The sequence below is a fragment of the Thalassophryne amazonica genome, chromosome 18, assembly GCF_902500255.1.
Source record: "Thalassophryne amazonica chromosome 18, fThaAma1.1, whole genome shotgun sequence".
Taxonomy (NCBI): Eukaryota; Metazoa; Chordata; class Actinopteri; order Batrachoidiformes; family Batrachoididae; genus Thalassophryne; species Thalassophryne amazonica.
Genome location: NC_047120.1, coordinates 3806130 through 3832767, shown reverse-complemented (window position 1 = coordinate 3832767; position 26638 = coordinate 3806130). Strand labels below are relative to the sequence as shown.

Sequence of the window (26638 nt, the reverse complement as noted above, 5' to 3'; positions counted from 1 at the left end):
TTTAAAGTATTCAAATTTTCCATCTGTTTCTAACTGAGGGTGATTGTGAGAGTCTCTGGATTTTGTTCATAAATCCATTTCCAAAGTAATAACTATGTGGGGTCAAAATCCGTCCTTTAAAAAAGTGATGTTTCTACATCCATGTTGCAGAATTTCGAGGAGAACATGTTGACGTTTGTTAAAAATGAGCTGAAGAGCATCCACAAGTTTCTCCAGACAAATGATGGAGAATATTTCGAGAGTCAGAGTGAGGATGAGGAGCAGAGGAGCAGCCGACTGGTTTTCCTGGACCTCACAGTGACCTTCATGAGGAACATGAATTATGAGGAGCTGGCTGACTGTCTGCAGAGCAGTAAGAGGATGTCCACATTTAACACAGACGCTAAATGACACATGATGTTTGCCCATTTGAAATATATTCATATGTGATTTCTATCAGGAAAACAGGAAGTGATGTCATCATTCAATAACTGATCTGTGCTGTTTGTTCTTTCAGGAACTCGTGCTGAGGTTTGTCGTCTTAAATTCAAATCTAAGGTGAAGCAGAAGTTTGAGTGTGTGTTTGAGGGGATCTCTAAAGCAGGAAAGGCGACTCTTCTGAAGGAGATCTACACAGAGCTCTACATCACAGAGGGCGGGGCTTCAGAGGTCAACGAAGAACATGATGTCAGACAGATTCAAGCAGCATCCAGGAAAACAGACACACCACAAAGGACCATCACATGTGAAGACATCTTTAAAGTCTCAGCTGACACACAGCCACCAATCAGAACAGTGCTGACAAAGGGCGTGGCCGGCATCGGGAAAACAGTCTTAACACAGAAGTTGACTCTGGACTGGGCTGAAGGACGAACCAATCAGGACTTCCACTTCATATTTCCATTCACGTTCAGAGAGCTGAATGTGCTGAAAGAGAAGACGTTCTGCTTGGTTGAACTTGTTCATCTCTTCTTTCCTGAAACCAAAGAAGCAGGAATCTGCAGCTTCCAGCACTTCCAGGTCTTGATCATCTTGGACGGTCTGGATGAGTGTCGCCTCCCTCTGGACTTCCACAGCAATGACATCCTGACTGATGTCACAGAGTCAAGCTCAGTGGATGTTCTGCTGACGAACCTCATCAGGAGGAACCTGTTTCCCTCTGCTCGCCTCTGGATCACCACACGACGTGCAGCAGCCAATCAGATCCCTCCTGAGTGCGTGGACATGGTGACAGAGGTCAGAGGCTTCACTGACCCTCAGAAGGAGGACTACTTCAGGAACAGATTCAGAAATGAGGAGCAGTCCAGAAGAATCATCTCCCACATGAAGACATCACGAAGCCTCCACATCATGTGTCACATCCCAGTCTTCTGCTGGATCACTGCTACAGTTCTGGAGGACGTGTTGGACACCAGAGACACACCACAGCTGCCAGAGACCCTGACTGAGATGTACATCTACTTCCTTTTGGTTCAGTGCAAAGTGAAGAAGGTCAAGTATGATGGAGGAGCTGAGACAGATCCACTGTGGAATTCAGAGAACAGGAAGATGATTGTGTCTCTGGGAAAACTAGCATTTGAGCAGCTGCAGAAAGGGAACCTGATCTTCTATGAAGAGGACCTGACAGAGTGTGGCATCGATATCAGAGCAGCCTCAGTGTACTCAGGAGTCTTCACACAGATCTTTAAAGAGGAGAGAGGACTCTACCATGACAAGGTCTTCTGCTTCATCCATCTGAGTGTTCAGGAGTTTCTAGCTGCTCTTTATGTCCAGCTGACCTTCATCCAGTCTGGAGTCAATCAGCTGTCAGTAGAACCAACAACATCCAGAAGGTCTGAGACATCTGAAGATAAACCAAAACTAACGTGTCTCCATCAGAGTGCTGTGGACGAGGCCTTACAGAGTCCAAATGGACACCTGGACTTGTTCCTGCGCTTCCTTCTGGGTCTTTCCCTGCAGACCAGTCAGACTCTCCTACGAGGCCTGATGACACAGACAGACAAAATCTCACAGACCAATCAGGAAACAGTTGAATACATTGAGATGAAGCTTGATGAGAATCTGTCTGCAGAGAGAAACATCAATCTGATCCACTGTCTGAATGAACTGAAGGATCGTTCTCTAGTGGATCAGATCCAACAGCTCCTGAATTCTGGAAGTCTCTCTGTACGCCGTCTGTCTCGTTCTGATTTATCAGCTCTGGCCTTCATCTTACTGTCCTCAGATCAACATCATGTGTTCAACCTGAAGAAATACTCTGCTTCACATGTGGCTCTTCTGCTGCTGCTGCCGGTGATCAAAGAATCTACAAATGTTTTGTAAGTACAGAGACACTTTGATATTTGAATTAGGGGTCTAACAGATTGCAAAACTCACAGGTCAGATCAAGATTTAAAGTTAGGGCTCCTTTCCATAGGATGACAACAGTTGTGAGGACGTTGTGCATGTGAAAACATGCCCGAGGCACAGAGAGGATGCAAAAACACCTTTCTGTTAATTAATGCGTTAACGCATTAATTAACTAATGCCAACCATTTTTTTGTTAACACAATTGTGTGTGTGTGTGTTTTGTTTTTTTTTTATCAGCAGAGTACGTCCGAGTCTTAAATATCACCTAAATGCAGCACACAAGCTGATACCAAAAACACTGCTGTGCGAGACTTCGGCAGACTGTTAGATGCAGCGTGTGGGAGAACTATTGCTAAACAAATGTGAGAGAGGCTCACAAATGTGACAGCGAAATGGATTGCTATAGACTGTGGAGATGTCGGTCTGAGAGACATTCTGAGACTTGCAACAAACGATGGCATGTATGAGATTCCCTCACAACACCTGCAAAAGCCACAACTTTACAATGTGCACAGTGTACAGTGCTGGATTTTGGCAGTGGTGGGCACAGTTCCGATAATCCGATAACCGATAATTATCGAAGATAATGTTTTTATTATCAGATTATCTTTTTAGATCATTTTAAAAACCATTATCGGACTAATTATCTTGCAATAAAATTTTGTTCGATAATTTTTAGACCGATAACGTAGTAAATAAAGCTGAACAGCTACAAACATTTATAAAATTTTAAATTAAAATTTAACTTACCTGTTAAATGTTTCGTAGCAGATGTGTAGTTTTACCCTCTGCAAAACAGAGGAGAGCTGCTTCTAGAAGAAACCGCTATATCCTCTGCAGACAAAGGAGAGCTGGACACACACACACACACACACACACACACACACACACACACACACACACACACACACACACACACACACACACACACACACACACACACACACACACACACACACACACACACACACACACACACACACACACACACACACACACACACAACAGTTTCTTTTAACCCCATACTGATACGTGGGCAATATCACCCAAGTCATCCAGAGGCATACATTTTTACCTTATGGTTCAAATTTTAACTAATTTCGGCCAAGTTATTTAAATTAACGTCATGTCTGAAGTTTTATAAAGTGAAAATATCAGATATATGTTTTAGTTTTAAAGTAATGCACTAATTTTTAAGGTTTTAGTGTGGACAAGCTGTGTCCAGGTGCATTATGGGTGATAGGGTAATCTCAGTATGTTCATGACATGAGAAATGCATTTCAGACACTCTGATCAGGCTCCACAGACAACAGCATTAAACTCTAGTGCCTAAAACTCTTGTGAATATATTCTCTGGGTTTATAGATAATTGTCAAAGCTTCTGGGGAAAACCTGGTCTTGTTAGGAGAGACGGCATCCATCCCACTTTAGATGGAGCAGCTCTCATTTCTAGAAATCTGGCCAGTTTTATTAAACCCTCCAAACCGTGACTATCCAGGGTTGGGACCAGGAAGCAGAGTTGTAGTCTTTCACACCTCTCTGCAGCTTCTCTCCCCCTGCCATCCCCTCATTACCCCATCCCCGTAGAGATGGTGCCTGCTCCCAGACCACCAACAACCAGTTAAAGTCTATTTAAGCATAAAAATTCAAAAAGAAAAAATAATATAGCACCTTCAGCTGCACCACAGACTAAAACAGTTAAATGTGGTTTATTAAACATTAGGTCTCTCTCTTCTACGTCCCTGTTAGTAAATGATATAATAATTGATCAACATATTGATTTATTCTGCCTAACAGAAACCTGGTTACAGCAGGATGAATATGTTAGTTTAAATGAGTCAACACCCCCGAGTCACACTAACTATCAGAATGCTCGTAGCACAGGCCGAGGGGGAGGATTAGCAGCAATCTTCCACTCCAGCTTATTAATTAATCAAAAACCCAGACAGAGCTTTAGTTCATTTGAAAGCTTGACTCTTAGTCTTGTCCATCCAAATTGGAAGTCCCAAAAAACAGTTTTATTTGTTGTTATCTATCGTCTACCTGGTCGTTACTGTGGGTTTCTCTGTGAATTTTCAGACCTTTTGTCTGACTTAGTGCTTAGCTCAGATAAGATAATTATAGTGGGCGATTTTAACATCCACATAGATGCTGAGTATGACAGCCTCAACACTGCATTTAATCTATTATTAGACTCAATTGGCTTCGCTCAAAATGTAAATAAGTCCACCCACTACTTTAACCATACTTTAGATCTTGTTCTGACTTATGGTATGGAAATTGAAGACTTAACAGTATTCCCTGAAAACCCCCTTCTGTCTGATCATTTCTTAATAACATTTACATTTACTTTAATGGACTACCCAGCAGTGGGGAATAAGTTTCATTACAGTAGAAGTCTTTCGGAAAGCGCTGTAACTAGGTTTAAGGATATGATTCCTTCTTTATGTTCTCCAATGCCGTATACCAACACAGTGCAGAGTAGCTACCTAAACTCTGTGAGTGAGATAGATTATCTCATTAGTAGTTTTACATCCTCATTGAGCACAACTTTGGATGCTGTAGCTCCTCTGAAAAAGAGAGCCTTAAATCAGAAGTGCCTGACTCCGTGGTATAACGCACAAACTTGCAGCTTAAAGCAGATAACCCGTAAGTTGGAGAGGAAATGGCATCTCACTAATTTAGAAGATCTTCACTTAGCCTGGAAAAAGAGTCTGTTGCTCTATAAAAAAGCCCTCCGTAAAGCTAGGACATCTTACTACTCATCACTAATTGAAGAAAATAAGAACAACCCCAGATTTCTTTTCAGCACTTTAGCCAGGCTGACAAAGAGTCAGAGCTCTATTGAGCCGAGTATTCCTTTAACTTTAACTAGTAATAACTTCGTGACTTTCTTTGCTAATAAAATTTTAACTATTAGAGAACAAATTACTCATAACCACCCCAAAGACATATCGTTATCGTTGGCTGCTTTCAGTAATGTTGGTATTTGGTTAAACTCTTTCTCTCCGATTGTTCTGTCTGAGTTATTTTCATTAGTTACTTCCTCCAAACCATCAACATGTCTCTTAGACCCCATTCCTACCAGGCTGCTCAAGGAAGCCCTACCATTAATTAATGCTTTGATCTTAAATATGATCAATCTATCTTTATTAGTTGGCTATGTACCACAGGCTTTTAAGGTGGCAGTAATTAAACCATTACTTAAAAAGCCATCACTTGACTTAGACCTCAGTGCTGCTTTTGATACTGTTGACCATAAAATTTTATTACAGAGATTAGAGCATGCCATAGGTATTAAAGGCACTGCGCTGCGGTGGTTTGAATCATATTTATCTAATAGATTACAATTTGTTCATGTAAATGGGGAGCCTTCTTCACAGACTAAGGTTAATTATGGAGTTCCACAAGGTTCTGTGCTAGGACCAATTTTATTCACTTTATACATGCTTCCCTTAGGCAGTATTATTAGAAAGCATTGCTTAAATTTTCATTGTTACGCAGATGATACCCAGCTTTATTTATCCATGAAGCCAGAGGACACACACCAATTAGTTAAACTGCAGGAATGTCTTACAGACATAAAGACATGGATGACCTCTAATTTCCTGCTTTTAAATTCAGATAAAACTGAAGTTATTGTACTTGGCCCCACAAATCTTAGAAACATGGTGTCTAACCAGATCCTTACTCTGGATGGCATTACCCTGACCTCTAGCAGTACTGTGAGAAATCTTGGAGTCATTTTTGATCAGGATATGTCCTTCAATGCGCATATTAAGCAAATATGTAGGACTGCTTTTTTGCATTTGCGCAATATCTCTAAAATTAGAAAGGTCTTGTCTCAGAGTGATGCTGAAAAACTAATTCATGCATTTATTTCCTTCAGGCTGGACTATTGTAATTCATTATTATCAGGTTGTCCTAAAAGTTCCCTGAAAAGCCTTCAGTTAATTCAAAATGCTGCAGCTCGAGTACTGACGGGGACTAGAAGGAGAGAGCATATTTCACCCATATTGGCTTCTCTTCATTGGCTTCCTGTTAATTCTAGAATAGAATTTAAAATTCTTCTTCTTACTTATAAGGTTTTGAATAATCAGGTCCCATCTTATCTTAGGGACCTCATAGTACCATATCACCCCAATAGAGCGCTTCGCTCTCAGACTGCAGGCTTACTTGTAGTTCCTAGGGTTTTTAAGAGTAGAATGGGTGGCAGAGCCTTCAGCTTTCAGGCTCCTCTCCTGTGGAACCAGCTCCCAATTCGGATCAGGGAGACAGACACCCTCTCTACTTTTAAGATTAGGCTTAAAACTTTCCTTTTTGCTAAAGCTTATAGTTAGGGCTGGATAAGGTGGCCCTGAACCATCCCTTAGTTATGCTGCTATAGACGTAGACTGCTGGGGGGTTCCCATGATGCACTGAGTGTTTCTTTCTCTTTTTGCTCTGTATGCACCACTCTGCATTTAATCATTAGTGACTGATCTCTGCTCTCTTCCACAGCATGTCCTTTTCCTGATTCTCTCCCCTCAGCCCCAACCAGTCCCAGCAAAAGACTGCCCCTCCCTGAGCCTGATTCTGCTGGAGGTTTCTTCCTGTTAAAAGGGAGTTTTTCCTTCCCACTGTCGCCAAGTGCTTGCTCACAGGGGGTCGTTTTGACCGTTGGGGGTTTTCTGTAATTATTGTATGGCTTTTGCCTTAAAATATAAAGTGCCTTGGGGCAACTGTTTGTTGTGATTTGGCGCTATATAAATAAAATTGATTTGATTTGATTTGATAGACGTTGTTATTGTGTTTGCATTTATTAAAATCCACACATCTTAAATGTAGCAGACATGGATTAGCTGGAATTTTGTTTTGGCAAGTTTTTACGGTCTCTGCTGCCATCTACTGACCAGTAGTATTCATGGCAGTATTCAAACTGAACCTGGGCTGATATTTTCAATCACTGTACTCGGTTCCAGCTCAAACTGTACCACAGAACCGCACGGTGTAAAAGTTCAGAGCGCCCGATTTATGTTCTCACACACATTGTACATTCAAAAACCACACGTCGGACTCGTGTTTCTAGAAGCAAAACGTAAACAGAAGCTATTTTTCAAACTTAATTTACATTTTTTATTTTTTACAAAAAGTCTTGATGGGAGACATCAAAGTTTTTAAAAAAGCGGTGTTTGCACAAGCACAGTGTGAGAGGTTGGATGCTTGTAGCTCTTCAGCAGCGGGATAACCTCACGATGGTCGACCAGAATATCAAACAGGTTTGATTTTTCATCTGACCATACGATCGGCGATCAGGAGGTGGTCATGAGATGTTAAACGCAGCTCGTTACTCCATGTATACTAAACGATGCAGGATGCACGATTAACCTGAAACTCAGTGCGATCCAAAAAATTCTCACACAAATGAAATATCAGTTGACAAAGGGCCAAAACTTGCACAGTGTAAAACCAGCTTAAGTACTGAACGTCTGTCACCAGTAGATCATGGCAGTGTTCTATTTATTTTTGACACAGGTTATATCAGACGGTTATCTAATTACAACTTGGCTTTTTCTTTCTTTTTTTTTTGAAATGCCTGTTTTTACAAATAAAAAAATGGAATATTTTACAAAAGCACATTTATCTGTAAACACCAACACACGACACACCTCACATTAACGTGTTGGTTTACATAATGAATGACTTAACCAAATCAGTGTTAGCGGAGGCACATTTTACCCAGAATCCTTTTTGAGCTGTCTTTGTTACAAAACTTCAGAATTAGTGCATTATTCAACATTAAAAGATATATGTTATAGTTTAACTTTGTACAAATGACAGAATTGACATTAATGGAGTTATTCTATCAGTATTCATTTTATTTATACACCAAACCATAACTCAGCATTGCTTTATTTTCCAAGACCTCGGTCTGGCGGCAGCATTGTGATTGAGTAGAGAGTTGAGCTTCGTGACTTCTCTCAGCTTGCTTCTGTGCTGGAAGCCATGTAGTAAACTGGAGCTTCCAGCATACAGCAAGATGTTTAAAGATAGGAGTGCTGGCTCATTGTTTGGGTCTGTTGTCGCTTTTGATGCTACCAGAAGCAATTGTGGTGTTAAAACTCAAAATCAGCTTGTTAGTTGCAAGTGTACCATAGACAATCCTGGAATTTATCGGTTATCGGTAACTTCCGATACAATTTTAGGTGTTTATCATTTTATCTTTATCAAAGATAACTTTTCAGTTATCTGATTATCTGTTATCGAAGTTAATTTTTTGGTTATCTGTGCCACCACTGGATTTGGGCAGGTTGCTGTAATCTAAAAGCATGATGCCATATTTCCTCGCTGTTCATCCACATGCAGAGAGAGAGGGGGAACGAGAGCAGACAAATCAAGCTAAATATTAAATGAATAATTTCCCACACTCTTGAATTTGGAGTCATTTTATGTGTGTGCACATGCGTGTGCATCTCTCCCATTATTTGTGCTGGCAGCGTCAGCTAAATTGCTAAAATTATGACATTACTGCACTTTTTATGGCTGGCACTCAACCAACACCCATGAAAAATAGAAACAGTTTTTGTAAGAAAGCATTGCTTGGACTGAAAACCAGTCACGTGACTGTTTAGTTTAGAAAACTCACTTTGTCCTGTCTTGACCGGACCTCTGTGACAATTCTTTTGCATCATTATAATTTTATTTATTAGCCTTTAAATAGGGGATTCATAATATGACATTACCAATACAATCAAAATTTGCACTGTCTGGGAAAAATTAATAAAATGTTCCCCTGAAGGGTAAAATTTCAAAAGATGACCTTGAACTACTTACTTCAGCCATGGTAACAAACCATGACAGTGGCATCATAGATCATGTGGTGCTTCCTCAAACTTGTGTGTGGTATTCTGACAAGGACACGGTGACAGCCAATCAGAGTAGACAGGCAATGGATGCTAATCCAACAAGGCAGAAAACGTGGATGTCAGCGTGCATGCTATGTGCGTGTGCATCACCCATGGTCAAAGGTAACTTCTGATCTTTTCAAGTGCTCATGCATGTGCACATGCATGCCCCTCTGCATGTTGTGAAAGTGTAGTGACACGGACCCACAACAGGGGGCGCAAATGAACGGTAAATAGATGAGCCAAAAAGTAACAATTTAATGTTGTGAAGGTGCACAACAAATACACAGACAATCTCAGAATCTGATAACAGTCAATCCACAAAGGTGACGTGTGGGCAGGCTCGAGGATAGACAACGTCTGTCCTGAGAAGAGCCGGAACCACACGATTTCCGCCGCCACCGAACCTGGTGAATACTGGAGCCGCCAAGTCCCGAATTCCCAGGTGATCACCGTCCCCGACTGTCGGATCTGGTACTGCTGGCGAAGAACAAAGACAGTCAAGTGTGGGTGTGTGTACACCCCGTAACAACAACGGTGGGAATGCCACCTCCACCTCTAACACACACTCGTGCAGCGTCTGTTTAACCACTTATCTGACGGACGTAGGACGAAACAGTCGCGACCCACGCCGGTCCTCTGGTTGACAGCTGCAAAACAATAGCTCTTAGAATCAAATAATACAGGCAGAGACAGTTACCTCCATAGAAGTACGATATCTCGGCAACGAGGTGGAGATGACGTCTGGTCTTTATGGAGTGAGATGCTGTAGAGTAGATGGGTGACAGCTGTCAAGAGATAATGAGTGACAGCTGTCACCCCCGGCTGTGTCCGTGGCGGCAGCGCTCTCTCATGCCTGAAGCCCGCACTTCAGGCAGGGCGCCCTCTGGTGGTGGGCCAGCAGTACCTCCTCTTCTGGCGGCCCACACAACACTGCATACAGCATTAAAAAGAAAATATTCATTATGGACCCCCCTAGAAAAATATGTCCTCTTCATTAAAATGAGCTGTAATTTTACAAGATGTTTCCAAATTAAACCGACAATATAATGCTTGGATTTCAGTAGAAATTATATTTTTTTTGAGTTTAGTAAAATTTGGGTGGCCCTGTATATATATAATATATTAATGTATTATATATTCTATATCAGGGGTGGCCAAGTTCGGTCCTCGAGAGCCACCTTCCTGACACTCTTAGTTGTCATGGGGTACTCTATGAGGTGTTTGTGCGGGCCCTGTGTGGTATTTGAGCATCCTCCGGCCTTGGTGACTCAGTCAGGTGTGGCTTCATACTTCACGATAACCATGGTGATGATGGCAGGTTGTGAGCTGACACCGAGCGGGCCTTGTAAGTTCTTGATGACAGCTGTGCAACTCTTTGGCATCCTGTGGCGTTCTCTGTGACTTCATGAGTGCACAAGGGCCGCTGAACAGACGCCGTCCCTGTGAAACGGATTTTACTGATCTGAGTCAGCAGAAAGACGTGGGGAGGGGACAGGCTGGTTTTGTGGAGTTATTTTTTTTGTTTTTAAAACCCACACCCACCCAATCTGCAAAAATACAAACACACACTTTCACTCACGCACATGCTCTTGTCACTCATGTGCACACAGCACATACACAATCTCTCTCTTTCTCTTTCACTCACTCGTGTGTATACACACACACTCACTCACTCAGGCGCGCTCACACACACTCGCTCTCTCATTCATGCACACACACTCTTTCACTCTCGCATACACATGCGTTCACTCACATACACACTGTCTCTGTCTTTCACTCTCTCTCTCACACACACACACACACACACACACTCCCTTCCATTCACTCACACATACCATACAACTTTATTGAAATAGCACCTTTTACAAACAGAGTGGTTTCCAAAGTGCTGCCCAACAAATAAATAAATAATTTAAAATAAACAGAGGACCACACACTCACACGGTGTTAAAAGCCAAAGCATAAAAATGGGTCTTAAGACGAGACTTAAAACACTCTACAGTGGGGACTGTTCAGATGTTAAGGGGCAAATCATTCCACAGCTGAGGGTCCACCACAGAAAAAGCCCTGTCCCCCTGGTTTTCAGTGTCGTCACAGGCACCACAAGCTGGAGCTGGCCCTCAGACCGCAAAGCACGGGGAGGCTGGTAAATTTGGATGAGGTCCGAGATGTAACCCAGTCCATTCAAAGCTTTAAAAACAAACAATAAAATCTTAAAATCAACTCTAAAACGCACTGGAAGCCAGTGCAGGGAAGCTAAAATCGGAGTAATGTGCTCTCGCTTTCTGCTACCAGTTAAGAGGGACACAAAAGAATTTTGGACCAACTGTAAGCAGGAAAGTGCATTTTGGCTGATGCCGATAAAAAGTGCTTTACAGTAGTCTCAGCGAGAGGAGACAAAAGCGTGCATGACTTGTTTGAAAGCATTAAATATAAAAAAAGGTTTAACTTTAGATAAAAGACGCAAATGATAAAATCCAGATTTGACAACTGCATTCACATGCTTGTCAAATTTACAATCTTTGGCAGTAGTGACGCACTGACATATACACTCACTCACACTCTTTCACTCACAAGCTCTTACACACTCACAAGCTTTTACACACTGACACACACACACACACACTCTCGCTGTCACACACAAACTCACAGATGCTCTCACGCACTCACACACACACACACACACACACACACTCTCGCTGTCACACACAAACTCACAGATGCTCTCACGCACTCACTCTCACACACACACACACACACACACACACACACACACACACTTCGCTGTCACACACAAACTCACAGATGCACTCTCTCACATGCACACACCCACACACTCTCGCTGTCACACACAAACTCACAGATGCTCTCACGAACTCACTCACACACACACACACATACACACACACACACACACACTTCGCTGTCACACACAAACTCACACTCACTCACACTCTTTCTTTCACACTCTCTCTCTCAAAATTCAAAAGAAGAAAACTGAAAATTCATTGGCATGACTATAAAGTTATAGAGTCGAGTACATCAAAGCATTTAAGGTGGCTTTAGTAAAGTTAGAAGGAGAGGAAAGTTTTCCCACCTCCAAAGAATGTAGAGGTCTGTAATGTTTATCTTGGGTACTCTTCAACTGTGAGAGACAGACTCTAAAAACAAAATTCAGAAAATCACATTGTATGATTTTAAAATAATTAATTTGCAAAGTATTTGGTAAAATCGAAAAACAGACCTTAATATTTGGTACTGAAACTTTTTTTGCAATTATAGAGGTCAGATGTTTCCTGAAGTTCTTGGCCAAGTTTACACACTGCAGCAGGGATTTTGGTCCACTCCTCCATATGGATCTTCTCTAGACCTTCCAAGTTTCAACTTTCAGCTCCCTCCAAAGATTTTCTATTAGGTTCAGGTCTTGAAACTGGCCAGGCCTCTCCAGGACCTTGAAATGCTTCTTGCGGAGCCGCTCCTTAGTTGCCCTGGCTGTGTGTTTTGGGTCATTGTCATGCTGGAAGACCCAGCCATGACCCATCTTCAATGCTCTTACTGAGGGAAGGAGGTTGTTTGCCAAAATATCGCAATACATGCCCCCATCCATTCTCCCTTCAATACGGTGCAGTCATCCTGTTCCCTTTACAGAAAAGCACCCCAAAAATGATGTTTCCACCCCCATGCTTCATGGTTGGGACAGTGTTCTTGGTCTCATCCTCCAAACACGGCGATTGGAGTTGATACCAAAAAGTTCTATTTTTGTCAGGCTGAGTGGAGGCGAGGCACAGACAGAGGCTGGACGCAAAATGCTCACAGGTGAGCCGTAAAGGTAAAAACCAGGGTCTTTAATGCAATCATCACCTCCTCTGGTCACTGGTGAACTTCAAACGAGCCTGGACATGTGCTGGCTTGAGCAGGGGGACCTTGCTGCCCTGCAGGATTTTAAACCATGACGGCATCGTGTGTTACTAATGTAATCTTTGTGACTGTGGTCACAGCTCTTTTCAGGTCACTGACCAGGTTCTCCTGTGTAGTTCTGGGCTTTCTCAGAATCATCCTTACCACACGAGGTGAGATCTTTCATGGAGCCCCAGACCGGAGAGGACTGACTGTCATTTTGTGTTTGTTCCATTTTCTAATAATTACACCAGCAGTTGTTGTCTTATCACCAAGCTGCTTGCCTGATGTCCTGTAGGCGATCTCAGCCCTGTGCAGGTCTACAGTTTTGTCCTTGATGTCCTTAAGGTGTGTTTACACATAATGACGACAACTCACGAATGCCACAAAGTAAATATTCTTGGCTGCTGATCACGAATGTGATGATTCGGGGCAGAGGCGTCAGGTGTCCTCAGGAACTGCTGCAACCTGTTACCACATGTTACGATTAATGGAACATGTTGCTGGAGAATTATCAGGAACCATTACACACGGTCAAGAATAGCTTTCCGCGTTGTTGCGCGCTATCACGTGTAACGGCGCATGGTTAAGTTCTGTCACGTTGTGAATGAGGCGAATTGTCTCCACAGACACCCATACAACCCCTGGCAAAAATTATGGAATCACCGGCCTCGGAGGATGTTCATTCAGTTGTTTAATTTTGTAGAAAAAAAGCAGATCACAGACATGACACAAAACTAAAGTATTTTCAAATGGCAACTTTCTGGCTTTAAGAAACACTATAAGAAATCAGGAAAAAAAATTGTGGCAGTCAGTAACTGTTACTTTTTTAGACCAAGCAGAGGGAAAAAATATGGAATCACTCAATTCTGAGGAAAAAATTATGGAAACATGAAAAACAAAAGAACGCTCCAACACATCACTAGTATTTTGTTGCACCACCTCTGGCTTATATAACAGCTTGCATTCTCTGAGGCATGGACTTAATGAGTGACAAACAGTACTCTTCATCAATCTGGCTCCAACTTTCTCTGATTGCTGTTGCCAGATCAGCTTTGCAGGTTGGAGCCTTGTCATGGACCATTTTCTTCAACTTCCACTAAAGATTTTCAATTGGATTAAGATCCGGACTATTTGCAGGCCATGACATTGACCCTATGTGTCTTTTTGCAAGGAATGTTTTCACAGTTTTTGCTCTATGGCAAGATGCATTATCATCTTGAAAAATGATTTCATCATCCCCAAACATCCTTTCGATTGATGGGATAAGAAAAGTGTCCAAAATATCAACGTAAACTTGTGCATTTATTGATGATGTAATGACAGCCATCTCCCCAGTGCCTTTACCTGACATGCAGCCCCATATCATCAGTGACTGTGGAAATTTACATGTTCTCTTCAGGCAGTCATCTTTATAAATCTCATTGGAACGGCACCAAACAAAAGTTCCAGCATCATCACCTTGCCCAATGCAGATTCGAGATTCATCACTGAATATGACTTTCATCCAGTCATCCACAGTCCACGATTGCTTTTCCTTAGCCCATTGTAACCTTGTTTTTTCTGTTTAGGTGTTGATGGCTTTCGTTTAGCTTTTCTGTATGTAAATCCATGTCCTTTAGGCGGTTTCTTACAGTTCGGTCACAGACGTTGACTCCAGTTTCCTCCCATTCGTTCCTCATTTGTTTTGTTGTGCATTTTCGATTTTTGAGACATATTGCTTTAAGTTTTCTGTCTTGATGCTTTGACGTCTTCCTTGGTCTACCAGTATGTTTGCCTTTAACAAACTTCCCATGTTGTTTGTATTTGGTCCAGAGTTTAGACACAGCTGACTGTGAACAACCAACATCTTTTGCAACATTGCGTGATGATTTACCCTCTTTTAAGAGTTTGATAATCCTCTCCTTTGTTTCAATTGACATCTCTCGTGTTGGAGCCATGATTCATGTCAGTCCACTTGGTGCAACAGCTCTCCAAGGTGTGATCACTCCTTTTTAAATGCAGACTAACGAGCAGATCTGATTTGATGCAGGTGTTAGTTTTGGGGATGAAAATTTACAGGGTGATTCCCTAATTTATTCCTCAGAATTGAGTGAGTCCATATTTTTTTCCCTCTGCTTGGTCTAAAAAAGTAACTGTTACTGACTGCCACAATTTTTTTTTCTTGATTTCTTATAGTGTTTCTTAAAGCCAGAAAGTTGCCATTTGAAATGACTTTAGTTTTGTGTCATGTCTGTGATCTGCTTTTTTTGTACAAAATTAAACAACTGAATGAACATCCACTGAGGCCGGTGATTCCATAATTTTTGCCAGGGGCTGTATTCATCCATCAGCTGCTGAACAATTCTGACCTTTCCAGTTTGCTCCACACCAGAAGAACTTTGTGACTGCATGCTTCGTTAGGCTCTGTGCCATGGAGTGGCGCAGAGAGGAGGAGGAGACGGAGAGAGCCAGATGTGTGGCTTCATGTGGCTCTCGTCTCACATGTTTTCCCAAACATCAGGCACAGCAGCAGGTGGAACACCTGCAGGAGCAAGCTGAGGAGCACTGGAACGAAACTTTTAGCTGACTTGGTGTCACTGTCCTCTTTCAGCATACTGCAGCAATGAAACTGAATGCGGTGCTGCAGGGTTTAATTGTGCGCACATCAGAGAAGAATGCTGTCATGCTCTATTAAGGATCATCACTAATCAAGACGGCTCATCACGCTCAGTTGCGACCTCCACAACCTGAGGCGAAATGAGGGTGGTGCGTGACATTTGTGGAAGATTTTTTTGACAGCCAAAAACATGCTCCACGAAAATCACGAATATCACGCACCAGCACGCACTATTAAGAAACCTATTCAGATGCGTTACGTCATGTTAAGAATGTCAGGAATGTGCCAAGAATGATACAAATATGACATTTGTAACGCGTCTTGTCCAGGGCTTAATTTGAGGGGGAGCAAGCCGGAGCGCGTTCCGGAACCTCGGACGCGCGCTCCAGAACCTCTGACGTTGGCTCCGCCAGCTATTTATACTGGATCCGTGATCCGCCACCTCTCTTGACTAACAAAATATTTAAAAAAATCACTACGATTGCTCTCTCTGCCAATCACACCGCCGCCCTCCTGTCTGCTGTGCGGAATTGCGCCAAAAGAAAAAAGAGTGTTTACACAAGAGAGAAAAGTGAGAAAATGTTAATGCCTGTTTGAGAAAAGTGTGTAGTGAGGGGTTTTACAGCCTTAAAACATCTATAATAAGTGTAAAAAAATAGCGCTACTTCGCGGATTTATGCCGCATTCACACCGGGCGCGATCAGACGCTACAAATTCGCGGGGGTCGCGTGCCGACGGATGCGCCTCCTTCGCCCGGTGTGTCGCTCTGCTTGGGTGGACTTTCGCTGCGAAAATTCACCCCGGTGCATCATCAAATAGGAGGAGCTTCCATTCCGCTCAGCGTCAAGTCATCATGACGGACCTTGATCACACGGAGCGAGTTGTTGTGAAAAGCTCCCAATACAGAGAGTATCATTATTTGCTGCAGGAGCTGCGTCTGGATGACGGCCCCTTTCAGTGGTCCTTCCGCCTCTGCTGGACCCAGTTTGGACCAACTGTCCCATTCACGCGCACATGTAAACAATTAAAAAAAAAAAAAAAAAAGAAACTCTGCTTCTTGCTGCAGCTCACTCCTCCCCCAAAAAACTCTGTCATAATTGTGTTTAGAAACCAGTCACGATTTGCTTTATTATACATCTGTGTAGTTAGTTAATAAAATATTCTCCACACAGACGATTCGCTCGCGTGCGCACGTAAAAAAAAAAAAAGAAAGAAAGAAAGAATCTCCGCGGCTTGCTGTGAGGCTGCTCCTTGCTCTTTCCCCCCCAAAAAACTCTGTCATAATTGTCTTTAGAAACCAGACACCATTTGCTTTATTATACATCTGTGTAGTTAATAAGTAAAATAATCTCCATGGACGATTCCCTCGTGCCCGCACGTAAAATAAAAAGAAACTCCACTCCCCCTGCTGTGGGGCTGCTGCTTGCTCCAAAAACTCTGTCATAATTGTGAAATAAAGGACAAAAGAGACATAGGTCCTGCTCACAGGCTGCTACCAGATACAGGACATGTTCACATCTTCAGTCAAACTCCAGACATCTCCACGTCACTACATATTCAGTCCCTGATTGGTCATCGCGGTGCGAAGAGACGAAAAAGTTCAGATTTTTCAACTTGGGGAGGAGGGCAACACGACGTGACGCGACGCAATATTGCGCCACAAACGCACAGGAATTTGTACTCTATCCGGATTTGGTGTGACTAGTGTTATAGGCCTACAATACATGCCCAGTTTATTTTCCGTGTGGCGCACAGCGTTGTTCGCAAGCCCCACCCCCGCCCTTCTTTTTTTTTTTCTGCACCGGAGCCACCCATCCTCTGCGCTCCGGGACCTCCCACTTTACAAATTAAGCACTGGTCTTGCCTGTGTGTAAGCGCACTCTTAGACAGCTCTTTGGTCTTGGCTATGGTGGACAGGTTGGAGTGTGATTGATTGAGTGTGTGAACAGGTGTCTTTTATACAGGTAACAAGTTCAAACAGGTGCAATTAATACAGGTAAAGAGTGCAGAATAAGAGGGCTTCTTAAAGAAAAATTAACAGGTCTGAGAGAGACAGAATTCTTGCTGGTTGGTAGGTGTTCAAATACTTATTTCATGCAATAAAATGCAAAGTAAATATCTAAAAATCATACAATGGGATTTTCTTTTTTTTTTTAAGATTCTGTCTCTCACAGTTGAAGTGTACGTACGATAAAAATTACACACCTCTCCATTCTTTGTAGGTGGGTAACTTGCTAAATTTACTGTGTGTGTGTCCCTGTGTGTGTATCAGCAGTTTCTGTGTTATGGCAGGAATAGACAAACTGAACAGCGAAGAGGAGGCGTTCCTCTATTTCTCCAGTGAAGTCTCTCTTCATTGCTGCCTTGCAGGAACTCAGGTGAACACTGGCAATTTGTTCAAAAAGTTTTATTTTTTCCTTTGGGAATCAGACATGGCAGTCATGTCATCATCAGTCATGACTGAACTAACTTTGAGAGATTTTTTTTCAAAATATATTCAGTGATACAAAGCCAGTCGTAAATAATTGTAAAATTGTGAGATCAACGGAAGGAATGATCATTAAGCAGAATAGAGATTTATTTGTCTGTATGCAAATTTGTTCTGAATTTTGTAACTTTGATTTGCACTTTCCAACCACCGTAGAACAGGGTGCTGCTCAGAGGCAGCAGTTCATTGAGGGTAGCCACTTGTAGGTTAAAACAGGTGAAATGATGAGGACCTAGTTGCATAATATACATAAATATTTTTCTCTATATAGCCTAATAATATAAAATAAAACACTTATGAAAGGCAGCTGTCAACGAGCTGCCGTTGGTGCGGCAGTTTGTCTTAGGTTTGTCATTTGCTCAAGACACAAAACTAAGAAAAAAATGCTTTTCAGTGGTGCCTTACCTGTGATGAGCATAATGATCCAGATTCTACATTTTCAATTTATTTCACTTGTTAGTATTTGTATATTGTGGTCAATAATGTTCAAAAGGGGTATAAGCATAAAAGTACTTTTGGAAATGCATTCTTAAGGGCCCTGTTCACACATAGGACGAATGTGGCCGAATTGCGAATGAAGCAGGAATCGTATGCAATATGTGTAAAATTGGAGCTGCCTCCAACGCCTTGTACACCTGTTCCTACAACTATTTGCGCACACCAGTGGCTGACAGACAGAGTGTCCCCTGTGAGAGCACATTCGATCCCTCTCCTGGCAGGTGTCGGCCAAATTCCAGGTGACACACATGAACATCTAACACCGCTTGCTTGACACTTAGAAAATGTGTGACCATTCCCACGATTAGCACGAAATAGTGAGCAGATGACCACTTTTGAACTAGATGTGAAATTTGTCTAAGTGCCCCCATGAGTGTGGCATTGCAAAACAGTGTGCGCTTGTGTGTGCGCTGGACTGACGGAGTGTGTCCGCCGACAGAAGCAGCTATTGAGATCTCTGATTCTCGACGTCACGGCTGGGGAACAGATACCATGTTTGGACGGACATGAACTAACAACTGTCCACTGTGATGCACGTGCGTCTGCTTGCTGTCCTCACGTGGACATACATAAAACATATATCGCTGTTGTGATGGGCTGCAGCGAGCGAGCAATGACAGGCTGCCCCAGGTGAAATGGATGGTTCCATATGGATCAACTACAGCTTTGACCTGTTACACCACTAATTTGAACAGTGACTGAATTTATATCATTTTAAAAGGAAAATATTTGTTTTTAATCATCTCTGCAGGTTATCTGGCTGTGGTTTGTCAGAGAGAAGCTGTGAAGTTCTGTCTTCAGTTCTCAGCTCTCAGTCCTCCAGTCTGACAGAACTGGACCTGAGTAGCAACCGGCTGCAGGATTCAGGAGTGAAGCTGCTGTCTGCTGGACTGGAGAGTCCACACTGTCACCTGGAGACTCTCAGGTCAGGATTTAGTTTCTGCTTCAAAGGGTTCAAAATGTCTCTGAATTGTATCATCAGATTCAGTTTCATATATTCCATAAAGTTCAGATATGTCGTCTGAACCAGAACAAAATGATTTCAATCTCTGCTGGAAACAGGACAGGATGATAGAGTGGGTCTCACTTTTTTAACAGTAAGAAGGTCATGGGTTCAGTTCCCACCAAAATCCAGATCCATTTTGTGTGGATGTTCTCTCCGTGTCTGTGAGTTATTCCAGCCATTAAAAGCATCTTTGGTAGCTTCAGGCTCCTCTCACATCCCTTGAACAGTAGTGTCTGTAAACATGCTCTAAGTCTGTAGGCTGAAAAGTTCTAAGGCTCACCAAGAAGGAGAAATGTCATTTCAATAAAACTTGGCATGCATTAAGTTCAACTCTTCTGATGACTAACTGTGTTATTTTCTTCCAGGTTGTGAGGTAGTTTGTGGTTCATAGCCAAGTTTGAAAGTTCATGGTAAAGGGAAACGGCAAAAATGGACAAAATCTGGCATCGCGGTGTGATTAAGTACCTGCATAAGAAGGGGTTAAAGCCCAAGGACATTCATGCGGATATGGTTGCTACATTAGGGGATGAAGCTCCCTCCATATCTACAGTGCAGAAGTGGACAGCTGAATTTAAGAGGGGCAGAGAGAGCCTTGAAGACGACCCAAGGTCTGGGCGGCCTGCAACAGCCACAACCCAGAAAAACATTGACCTTGTTCATGAAATGGTGATGGACGACAGACGATCGACGATTAATCAGCTAGCAGATGCTGTGGGAATATCTCGTGAGAGAATTGAACACATTCTGCATGAAGAACTTGGAATGTCAAAGGTGTCAGCTTGGTGGGTGCCATGTCTTCTGACACCTGATCAGAAACGCACCAGGCTAGTCATGTCGAAGGCAAACGTGGCGCAATTTGAAGAGGATCCAGCCAATTACATGGAACGTTTTCTTACCCAGGATGAGTGTTGGGTTCACCACTTTGAACCAGAGACAAAAAACAATTAATGCAGTGGAAACACCCAAGGTCACCACCTCCAAAGAAGGCCAAGGTCGTTTTGTCTGCGGTGAAGGTCATGGTTTCAGTTTTCTGGGATGCCAAGGGCATTGTGTTCGTGGACTATCTTGAAAAGGGACAAACCATAAATGGACAGTACTATTCTAACCTACTGAGACAGACAATCAAAAAGAAGTGACCAGGAAAGCTGACGAAAGGGGTGCTGTTCCGTCAAGACAATGCACGAGCTCACAAGTCAACAATGGCCATGACCACTATCCACGAGTGTGGATTTGAACTGGTAGATCACCCACCATACTCCCCTGACTTGGCACCCTCTGACTTTCATCTGTTCCCAAACCTGAAAAAAAACATGGCTGGGAAGCACTATCGGAGCAATGATGAGGTGATGGCTGCCGTTGAGGACTATTTTGACTCTCAAGATGAAAGCTTCTATGCCAAGGGAATCGAAGCACTCAAGCACCGCTGGAAGAAGTGTGTGGAGTTACAGGGAGACTATGTAGAAAATAACCCTGAATTTGTTCAATTCGACAACTGCATCATAGTCAGCCTTAGAACTTTTCAGCCTACCCTCGTACTTAGCATCAGTTAGTACATACATACTTCCCAACCATTACTGTAGTACATACTACAAGTGAACAAGAAGTAGGGACACAGTTGATGTAACGGCGCCCTGGCTGTCTTATGTGCACTTTGACCCGGTTGTTAACCGATGACTGTACTGGACAAAGCCCACATGATGTCATCCATACATTTTCTACAGAGGTGGGTAATCGCAGCTTCACTAAGTGCAAGTTCCACCATGTATTTCTTCTACTTGTACACCTAAAACACGTGATTTCACTGATTGACTTATCTACCTGCATGAAGAGTTGAAATTAGAGGTTGTTTCGTGTCACTAAATCACATTGCTTTGTGAGTGGATGGAACAAATGTGTTCAGACTGTTATTCATTGAAGCCATAATTACCTGCCTTTCTAGAAAGATGCTGAACAGCTGATATGAAGCTCATATCTAAGCATTACTATGTTGACAGCGGTGACTTTGGCTATGTCACGATGAACCCATATATTGATCCAGAGGTAGAGTGTGCATGGCCAGCTGCCCCCTGCTTCCTCTGCTCGGGCAGAAAAGGAGGCAAGCACATATTAGCAAAGCGAGGCACAAATCTGCCCGGTAGTGATGTCACACATGGGAAGTAGGGACATTTCTTTCTTTTTTTTTTTTCTTTTTTTGAGGTTATGTTTTAATTTTGTGCATAAGTGGAGGGAAAAACACATTTAACACTTAGGCTACAAACTGTTTATGAATAGAATTTTATGCTGTGAAAAAATAAACAGGCATAAAAATGATTTCAGTAGCATAGGAGAAGGAGGAAATCAGCCAGTGCTGTAAATAACCAGTGTTGCCAACTCCTCGGTAAGAAAAGTAGCTGTTGGCTGTCTTAGAAGTCGCTAAATGATGTCATTGTCTAGTGCCAGCACTTTTTCGGCACATTCCACTGTGACAGAAGATTTGGCCATGAAAAGAGTTGCAGCGAAATTCATGCCGATGGCTTTGGCACGAAGCTGATGGCAGAGCAAAAGCAGCACCGTGTTGAATTCTCACAGGACATGCTGGACTCCGATGATGCTCTTCCACCATTCGGAAGATTCAGATGGCTTTCGGTGGCTTTTCAGTCATGTGACTATCCGAGAAATTGTGGAAGAGGTGAGCATGTCACCACCAGCCACCCTCCTGAGTGGTGCTGGCTGGTGGTGCTGGTGGTCTCCCTTACAGATAGGGTGAGAAGCTCAGTCATCCGTGGGGAGCCTGGAGTAGAGCCGCTGCTCCTTCACATTGAAAGGAGCCAGCTGAGGTGGTTCAGGCATCTGGTAAGGATGCCCCCTAGGCGCCTCCCTAGGGAGGTATTCCAGGCACGTCCATCTGGGAGGAGACGCCGGGAAAGACCCAGGACTAGGTGGAGAGATTATATCTCCACACTGGCCTGGAAAGGCCTCGACCCCCCAGTCAGAGGTGGTCAATGTAGCCCGGGAAAGGGAAGTCTGGGGTCCCCTGCTGGAGCTGTTGCCCCTGTGACCCCAACCTGGATAAGCGGTTGAAGATGAGTGATGAGTGTGATATATACACTCAACAAAAATATAAACGCAACACTTTTGGTTTTGCTCCCATTTTGTATGAGATGAACTCAAAGATCTAAAACTTTTTCCACATACACAATATCACTATTTCCCTCAAATATTGTTCACAAACCAGTCTAAATCTGTAATAGTGAGCACTTTTCCTTTGCTGAGATAATCCATCCCACCTCACAGGTGTGCCATATCAAGATGCTGATTAGACACCATGATTAGTGCACAGGTGTGCCTTAGACTGCCCACAATAAAAGGCCACTCTGAAAGGTGCAGTTTTATCACACAGCACAATGCCACAGATGTCGCAAGATTTGAGGGAGCGTGCAATTGGCATGCTGACAGCAGGAATGTCAACCAGAGCTGTTGCTCGTGTATTGAATGTTCATTTCTCTACCATAAGCCGTCTCCAAAAGAGTTTCAGAGAATTTGGCAGTACATCCAACCAGCCTCACAACCGCAGACCACGTGTAACCACACCAGCCCAGGACCTCCACATCCAGCATGTTCACCTCCAAGATCGTCTGAGACCAGCCACTCAGACAGCTGCTGAAACAATCGGTTTGCATAACCAAAGAATTTCTGCACAAACTGTCAGAAACCGTCTCAGGGAAGCTCATCTGCATGCTCGTCGTCCTCATCGGGGTCTCGACCTGACTCCAGTTCGTCGTCGTAACCGACTTGAGTGGACAAATGCTCACATTCGCTGGCGTTTGGCACGTTGTAGAGGTGTTCTCTTCACGGATGAATCCCGGTTCACACTGTTCAGGGCAGATGGCAGACAGCGTGTGTGGCGTTGTGTTGGTGAGCGGTTTTCTGATGTCAGTGTTGTGGATCGAGTGGCCCATGGTGGCGGTGGGGTTATGGTATGGGCAGGCGTCTGTTATGGACGAAGAGCACAGATGCATTTTATTGATGGCATTTTGAATGCACAGAGATACCATGACGAGATCCTGAGGCCCATTGTTGTGTCATACATCCAAGAACATCACCTCATGTTGCAGCAGGATAATGCACGGCCCCATGTTGCAAGGATCTGTACACAATTCTTGGAAGCTGAAAATGTCCCAGTTCTTGCATGGCCGGCATACTCACCGGACATGTCACCCATTGAGCATGTTTGGGATGATCTGGACCGGCGTATACGACAGCGTGTACCTGCCAATATCCAGCAACTTCTCACAGCCATTGAAGAGGAGTGGACCAACATTCCACAGGCCACAATTGACAACCTGATCAACTCTATGTGAAGGAGATGTGTTGCACTGCATGAGGCAAATGGTGGTCACACCAGATACTGACTGGTATCCCCCCCCAATAAAACAAAACTGCACCTTTCAGAGTGGCCTTTTATTGTGGGCAGTCTAAGGCACACCTGTGCACTAATCATGGTGTCTAATCAGTATCTTGATATGGCACACCTGTGAGGTGGGATGGATTATCTCAGCAAAGGAGAAGTGCTCACTATCACAGATTTAGACTGGTTTGTGAACAATATTTGAGGGAAATGGTGATATTGTGTATGTGGAAAAAGTTTTAGATCTTTGAGTTCATCTCATACAAAATGGGAGCAAGACCAAAAGTGTTGCGTTTATATTTTTGTTGAGTGTATATATATATATATATATATATATATATATATATATATATATATATATATATATATATAATTTTTTTTTTTTTATCGTCTCTGCAGGTTATCTGGCTGCAATCTGTCAGAGAGAAGCTGTGAAGTTCTGTCTTCAGTTCTCAGCTCTCAGTCCTCCAGTCTGACAGAGCTGGACCTGAGTAACAACGAGCTGCAAGATTCAGGAGTGAAGTTGCTGTCGGTTGGACTGGAGAGTCCACACTGTCACCTGGAGACTCTCAGGTCAGGATTTTGTTTCTGCTTCAAATGTTTCAAAATTTTTCTCTGAATTCTAAACTCTTTTATGAGATTCAGTTTCACAACAAGGCTCAGATATGTCATCTGATCTAGAACTAAAGGATTTCAGTCTCTGCTGGAAACAGCAAGGTGATGCAGCAGGTATCACTTGTCTCAAGATCTTACATTCAATTCCCACTAAAGGTCCATCTATAAAATAAGGTGTTGGATTCAAACTAAAAGTCTGCATAAAAAAAAAAGGCAAAAATTATATACGGTATATATACAAAAAAAAGAACTGTAAAGCCCTTCACCTCCTGTCTGCACACGCCGAACCTCCAGACCCACTGGTTTCCAAGGACAATTCTGCTCAGTTTTCAATTTCAGTTTATTTCATTTGTATAGCGTCAAATCATAACAAAGTTTCCTTAAGGCGCTTCACACAAGTAAGGTCTATCCTTACCAACCCCCTAGAGCAGGGCTGGGCAATTATTTTTTGCAAAGGGTCAAATGAGAAACAGAAAATATTGTGGCGGGCCGGGCCAAAAGGCTGAACTCAAGTCTGCACAATTATAATTTTATTCCTATATAAAAAGCAGTACATAGCATTGTTTGATGTTCTGATTAGAAATATTTATTATAGTGATATTGTTGGAAACTATCACCGCACGCAACACTTCCACTCGGGGTCCTATCCGACCTTGTGTCCAGAAGCCCAAAGACAAAAATGAAAATCTTTTAGTACGGTTTCTGGTCTTATTCTGTGCTTTATTGCTGATTAGTTAAATTAATCTAAAATGTCTGTGTTTCATTGACACACTGTATGTTACAAATGTGCAATAAATTTATTGGAAAGATAAAAGTAATGTAATGTAAAGAAAGACTATTTAAAATGTGGGAGATTCCAGACTCTTTTTTTACACATTTCCGCTGCATAATTTTCAATTTGAAAAGTTTTAAATCATAAGTCACAATATCATCAGGCTGGGGGCATTCACTTCACCTTGTTCTTGTGATTCAGATTTTGACACTTCTCTGTATTGTCAAAAAAATTAAATAAAAATAGAAAAACAAAAGGTCCAGCTTTCCTTTCTGAGTCAGCAGGTGCATTTCTAGAAAACGTCTTATTACTCTGCATTTTACTCTGCATTTGTCAGCATTTCTTGGCATGTGATGTACATTTTAGGAAAAGCAGAAACATCCCAATGGCTAACAGACAGTGAAACGAACATTGCTTCAACCGGTAACGAGGCTTCTGAGCTTTCATTCGAAAGTGAAGGTTCGTATTTACAGAGGCTATACACAGAGACAGGAGGTCACACAATTCAGCCCAAAACTCTTAATTTTATCAGAGGCTGTCAGATTTTGGATCCTAATGTGTGGTGACGCTGCTGTTTGTGTCACTGGACACTATTTTAGCCCCACCGTGAGTGTGCACGCAGTGGAGTGGACTTTGGAAATCATAAGTGGATGACTGTTCAGGTTTTATTTTTTCTTCTTCTCAGTGGAGCTTGTAGGATTTATTTTTATTTTACTTTGACAGTCTGTCTTCACATGAGACTGTTCTGTAATGGAGCAGCATGCACTGCACTCACGCAGTTTTTGCACAGTGGAAAGCAGCTCCTTTGACCATGACTGCATCAAAATGAACAGTTATCACTTACACAAGTCATCATAACACGACATCACACTTATGTAAACTTTGTAATAGGAATAGACAGATTATCGGCCGGACCAATATTATCGGCCGTTATTCGGCATTTTGATGCACATCGTCATCTGCCTTTTTTTTCTAATCTGATGGCCGATGAGCGATCCATTTAAAACTGGGTTATTTTCATTCTGATACAGTTGCGCATCTGTCTGCACTCACTGCTGTGTGTCCAGCATTGTCCCACCCACGGCACCATCTGTTTGGTTATACGCAGAGCCTTGGCATGAGTAACACAGCCAACCAGCGGCAAAAGCTGAAGATAAATGT

At 42.8% G+C, this 26638-nt stretch overlaps 1 protein-coding gene across 2 annotated transcripts in view; it reads left to right on the top strand.

The window, feature by feature from the left end:
* The window catches only part of LOC117530228 (NLR family CARD domain-containing protein 3-like), a 133280-nt gene that overhangs the window by 67248 nt on the left and 39394 nt on the right, over positions 1-26638 (top strand). For both annotated transcript variants that reach the window (XM_034193156.1, XM_034193155.1), the window contains exons 5-7: positions 151-352; positions 497-2297; positions 24490-24663. In XM_034193156.1, the coding sequence (XP_034049047.1) occupies positions 151-352; positions 497-2297; positions 24490-24663 (2177 nt within the window). The remainder of the gene's footprint in view (positions 1-150; positions 353-496; positions 2298-24489; positions 24664-26638) is intronic.